The sequence below is a fragment of the Neofelis nebulosa genome, chromosome 2, assembly GCF_028018385.1.
Source record: "Neofelis nebulosa isolate mNeoNeb1 chromosome 2, mNeoNeb1.pri, whole genome shotgun sequence".
In the NCBI taxonomy this organism is placed as follows: Eukaryota; Metazoa; Chordata; class Mammalia; order Carnivora; family Felidae; genus Neofelis; species Neofelis nebulosa.
Genome location: NC_080783.1, coordinates 18299633 through 18304838, shown reverse-complemented (window position 1 = coordinate 18304838; position 5206 = coordinate 18299633). Strand labels below are relative to the sequence as shown.

At 60.7% G+C, this 5206-nt stretch overlaps 1 protein-coding gene across 1 annotated transcript; it reads right to left on the bottom strand.

The window, feature by feature from the left end:
- Positions 1 to 168: 168 nt before the first annotated feature.
- Positions 169 to 5094, bottom strand: CHPF (chondroitin polymerizing factor). The gene is made up of 4 exons (XM_058703732.1): positions 4781 to 5094; positions 2914 to 3487; positions 2220 to 2399; positions 169 to 1901 (listed from the first exon to the last, which is right to left on the bottom strand). The coding sequence occupies exons 1-4, from the start codon at positions 5092 to 5094 to the stop codon at positions 642 to 644; spliced, it is 2328 nt and encodes a 775-aa protein (XP_058559715.1). The 3' UTR covers positions 169 to 641.
- Positions 5095 to 5206: the final 112 nt, after the last annotated feature.

Here is a 5206-nt window from a genome sequence, read left to right as displayed (position 1 = left end):
TTTCTGTGTGCACATATGACCAAGCTGTGAGCTGGGGCAGGGCTGGGCATCTCATGGCTTAGTCCCTGGGAAAGGAGACCGGGGCCCCAGCCAGGACAAGGGAGCCTCCATCCTTACCACCAGCCCTCCCAGTCCCTGTGCCACCTTGTGAAAACTCAGAATCACTAGTCCACACTCAGCCAGTTTATTAAAGGCAGGGAGCTTCATCCAGGTCCAGAAGGGAGAAGCCGGGGGACACCCCCCCTTCTTCTCTCAGCTCCCCGCTTCCCCAACCACTCATCTACAGCCCAGCCCCCAGGAGGGAGATGGGGCTGGCGTCAGGCAGACTGCACTGCATAAATACTCAGAGGCCACAGCCTGAATCAGCAGCGTCAAGGGCGGCTGGGGGGGGTGGGGGGGGGGGGTGGGGGGAGGGGAGCCAGGGAGACCAGGTTTGGGGCAAGAAGGGGTGGCTCCAAAGGCACCTCCCAGGGCTTGTCCTGAGCCCGAGGACCCACAAAGCTAGAGAGAGGGGGCCAGCGGGCTCTGCCCTGGGGTCTGAGACCACGGCCGGCCCTGTCCGGCGAGGCTGGCAGGTGACTCTGGGTTGTTGGGGAGGAGAGGGGTGCTGCCGTGCCAGGGCGCTGGGGCGCAGGGCGGGCTCAGGTGCTGTTGCCCTGCTCCTGCTCGAAGAGCAGCATGGCCAGCTGGGTGCGGGAGCCCAGGCCCTCCAGCTCCCCCTGGCGGCAGCGGTGGTACAGGTCCTCGCTGAGCCGGGCACTGCACGTCTGGGCCCGGTAGCGCTGCAGCAGCGCCGGCTCCACGGCCCGCAGAACGTGGAGGCCGGAGAAGCGCAGGAACAGCTCGTACACGTCCATGCTCTCCAGCAGCTCCTCCTCCTGCTCTGAGGCCGCCGCCAGCCGCCCTCGGGCCGCCACGTAGTCGGAGTTGTAGAAGCAGGCCTCGCTGGCTGCCTGGCGATCGAAGCGGCCCGTGTCTCGGCCCAGCTCTGGGGGCCCAGGGCCCTGGGGCGGGGCCACGGCAGGGTGGAAGGCCTGGAAGTGCATGGGAAAGAAGGCCTGCCAGCCAGAGATGGCGTGCATGCGGCAGCGGTTCAGGAAGTCAGGCGTGAGCACCGTGTCTGGCCCGGCCAGCAGGAACAGTGTGTCCAGCGGGTGCTTCTTGGAGAGCAGATCCATGAGGCGCAGCGGGGAGGGTGCGGCCGTCTGCACGCTGAGCCAGGGCACCCGGGCCCCGGGGAAACGCCGCTCCAGTTCCGCCACGTGGGCCTTGACGGGCGCAAAGACATCCGCGTGGGCCGCCCGTTGGGCCTGTCGTGGCTCGTACAGGAGCAGCAGGGTCAAGGCTGCTGCGGCATCGCCAGGTTCCAGCGCCGCAGTGGCGAAGGCTTCCAGGAAGCCAGGGGCCAGGTCCCGCTCGGCCGCAGCCAGAGGCAGTAACACGGTGAGACGCGAGGCTTCGGTGACGTAGGGCACAGGCAAGATCTCCACACGGCTCAGTGGCCGCAGCAGCTGCACCCGGCGGGTGAGGGGCCGGCGGCCACCCTGGGGGGTGAGCGCCTCCAGCTGCAAGTCCAGTGTGTACTCCATACCCCGGGCAGGATCAAAGCGTCGGTAGCCATTAACTAGCTGCTGCTTCTGGAGCCGCAGGGCTGGATGATAGCGACGGTTGAGCTCTTCCAGGGCCGCCCCCAGAACGTCAGCCACATCGGCCCGGTCAGCCCCTCGCAGCGGGCAGCGGGGCGAACCATCAGCGCAGGAGAAAGCATGCTGCTCCGTGAAATAGTCCCAGCGTAACACCTCAAAACGGGAGGCCGGGCGGGATGGTGCCGGAATGCCCACAGGCCAGGCGGCTGCGCGCTCCCCATCGGCTGCCAGATGGCTGGTGTTCTGGATCTCCCACTAGATGGGAAAAATAGACCAGGAGCAAGGTATACACCGTGGGGGCCAGCGCAGAGCTGGAGGACTAAGCAGACAGCAGGTGCTACTTGGGATGGGTCCCTAGTCCCCAATTTCTACTATCCCAGGGCCTCCACCTATCCTTTCCCCAGATTGAGGCAACCTAAGAATTAAAAGGGAGGCTTCTGGAAGAGCTTCTCAGAAAAGGCAGGAACAAACAGGGACTGGGAAGCCAGTTTGTTCCGATTCTAGTTTTGACTTCCCTGGGATCTCAGATGTCTTAGGACCTGTCCCCTCTGTCCCCCAGGGCCCCGACCATACCTGCAACTCCTGGATCTCCTGGTATGTTCGTTCCAGCTCAGCTCGGGCAAAAGCTTTGTGCAGCTGGTACATGTGTACGGGGTCATGCACAGGGTGGGCTGTCAGGGCACTGCGGAAACGGGGGTCTCCTTCCTGCACATGCTCCCCAGGGCTCAGCTCCAGGTAGCTATAGTGTACCCCCTGGGGAGAGGAAGGGAAGGGGTCTATGATGGGAAGAGATGGGACAGCTCCCCATTCACCTCCCAGTGTGGATTTCATCTTCCCCTCCCATGACCTATGTGGACCTGGAGTCGGAATTACTGGGTTTAAGTACACCTTGACCAGTTGTTAGCTTGTGTGACTTTGGGCGAGCCTCTGCTAGCTCATGTGTGAAATGGGCATATGCATCCTATCTCAGAGCTGTGCAGGGGCTCAAATAAAAATCATAGTAGCCAACACTGAACGCCTGCTATGTGCAAGGTTCCCTTATTTTTTCTAATCCTTAGAACACACCCGAACCATAGTTATTTTCATTGGTATGGATGAGGATACCAAAGTTCAGGAGATGCAGTCATTTACCCAAGGTTACAGGGATAGAAAGTGACAGAACTGGCATGGAAACCCAGGCCTATTATTTCCAACTACCCCTTTGCCTCCGAGGGCGAAGGGCACAAGCTCAGGCAGGAGGTGCCAACGGGGAGGCTTATCTTCCCACCTCGTGGTCGCCAGTGCAGCCCACCCCTGTGGCATCGAGGATGCAGCGTCCCAGCCACTCATCCGGTCGCGCACTGACGATGTCGTTGCGGCAGCCTTCCAGGTGGGGGCGCAGCTGCTGCAGCAGTGTGCGGGACAGCAGCACCCCAAAGCCGCCATGGCAGTAGCGGCCTGGGGCGGGCTCTCCACCGATGAAGTCCTGTGGCCGGCCCAGGTACAGGTGGGCAGCGGCCGCCAGGCTCAGACGGCCGGCTAGGCGAGCCAGTCCATGTGCCTCGGTGTAGGTGGCATCGGGCACTATGAAGAACCAGTCAAAGTCGTCACCGTGTTGCTCCAGTAGGTGGCGCAGTGCCAGGTGCAGGTGCCCTATGGGCCGCTCCTCACCCAGTGTCACCACTGCCATGCCTGGTGGTGCCCTGCGGCCGCGAGAGCCCGTCAGGAACACCACACGCTCTAGCCGGTGCCCCAGCGTGCGGTTCACGGCCACACCCAGCGTGGGCAACGTGGCTTGTGAGGTCAGCACCGCCACAAGCAGCCTCTGCCTGATGCCCAGCTCCGTGCTGATGTATCGGGTTCTGGGGGAGAAGAGGGCACAAGGTTATCAAGAAGACAACATAGGCTCTGGCAGGTCACATCCTCTCTGGGCCTGTTTCTTCACCTACGAATAGGATAAGAATAACCAACTCCCCGGGGCGCCTGGGTGGCGCAGTCGGTTAAGCGTCCGACTTCAGCCAGGTCACGATCTCGCGGTCCGTGAGTTCGAGCCCCGCGTCGGGCTCTGGGCTGATGGCTCGGAGCCTGGAGCCTGTTTCCGATTCTGTGTCTCCCTCTCTCTCTGCCCCTCCCCCGTTCATGCTCTGTCTCTGTCTGTCCCAAAAATAAAAAATAAAAAACATTAAAAAAAAAAAATTAAAAAAAAAAAAAAAAGAATAACCAACTCCCCGGGGGTCATGGGGATTTACATGAAATATTTGCCTTACCTATATAGTGCCTTGAGGAGGGGGGGATGGCAATGTGTGTGGAGATATGAGAGGTACATTGTGGATTTGATTCTCTGTTTCACGACTTAGTAGTTGTGTCCTTGAGCAAGTTATTTAACCTACCTGAGCCTCATTCAGTAGTCTGCTCTGCATAAAGGAGCTGATAGTATCTATTCAAAGCACTTAGGCAACTGCTCAGCACATAGATACTCCACACACCATGTATATACTTATTTCTATATAAATATGCCATCATAGCACAAATACATCACATAAATGATGTAAAGGAATATAGGGCAGAGGGATGTACTGAGTGTGTTTGGGACAAGGGAAAACCGGGGCTCAGCAGTTCCGGTAACTTAGCTTCCATAATGCAGAAGGTAAGTCGCAAAGGTGAAATTTGAACTCAGTGTTGCTTAGAAGAAAAGTATTTCAACTCATGCGCAAAGGCATTAATGGGATGGGTACCTCACCCCTCCCCCACAAACCTCATCCCGAGGTGCCCCACCCAGGAACAAGAGATACAGGTAAATTCTGGTTTCTCTTTTTTCTTTCCCTCTCTCTATGCACCCACTCTATGTACCAGTCATTTCTCGAAACCCAACAGCCCCATCAGGGAGCTAATAGGATCTATGAGAGACCATGGGGTCGAGCCAGTTTAGGACAGAGGAGGGCAAGTTCCGCCCAGGCCTGGACGGGGCCCAGAAAGGGCCTCAGATGGGTTCCACAGCTCCCGGGGAAGCAGGGCAATCGGAAGTTATTGGGGCCAAAGACTTCCTGGCTGGCCAGCCCCTTCCTTCCGGAGCCTAACCCAGCCTCCGGCGGCCTCCCCGGCGCGCCCGACCCGACCGGTGCCCAGGGGGTGGGGCTGGCGGGGCTGATCCCTACCTGACGGCCTTTTTGGCGGCCTGGCCAGGCTGTGCAGGGTGGTAGGGCAAGACACGCGGCTCCCAATTCTCCCCGGCGCCTGCGCCGACCCCAGGCCTCTCGCGCTCCGCTCCCGGCTGCACCGAGTTGGGCCGGCGCGCCGCGTTCGTGTTGCCGCGCGGCGGCAGCTCAGACTCTCCTGGTTGGGGCGGCCCTGGGCCACACGGTTCCTCCACCCAGGTGACGCTGAGCAAGCTCAGAGTGAAGCCCAGGGAGATGCCCACGGCCACAGGCCCTGCGGGCCGCAGCACCGACAGCAGCAGCGATGCCCGCATGGCGCCGGGACCACGGGCCCCGGGGCCCGGAGCAGCCCCACAGCAGCCAGAAGAGGCTCCGAGGGGGCGGGACCGGGGAGGGGGCGGATCCGAAGGGCCCGGGCCAAGCGGG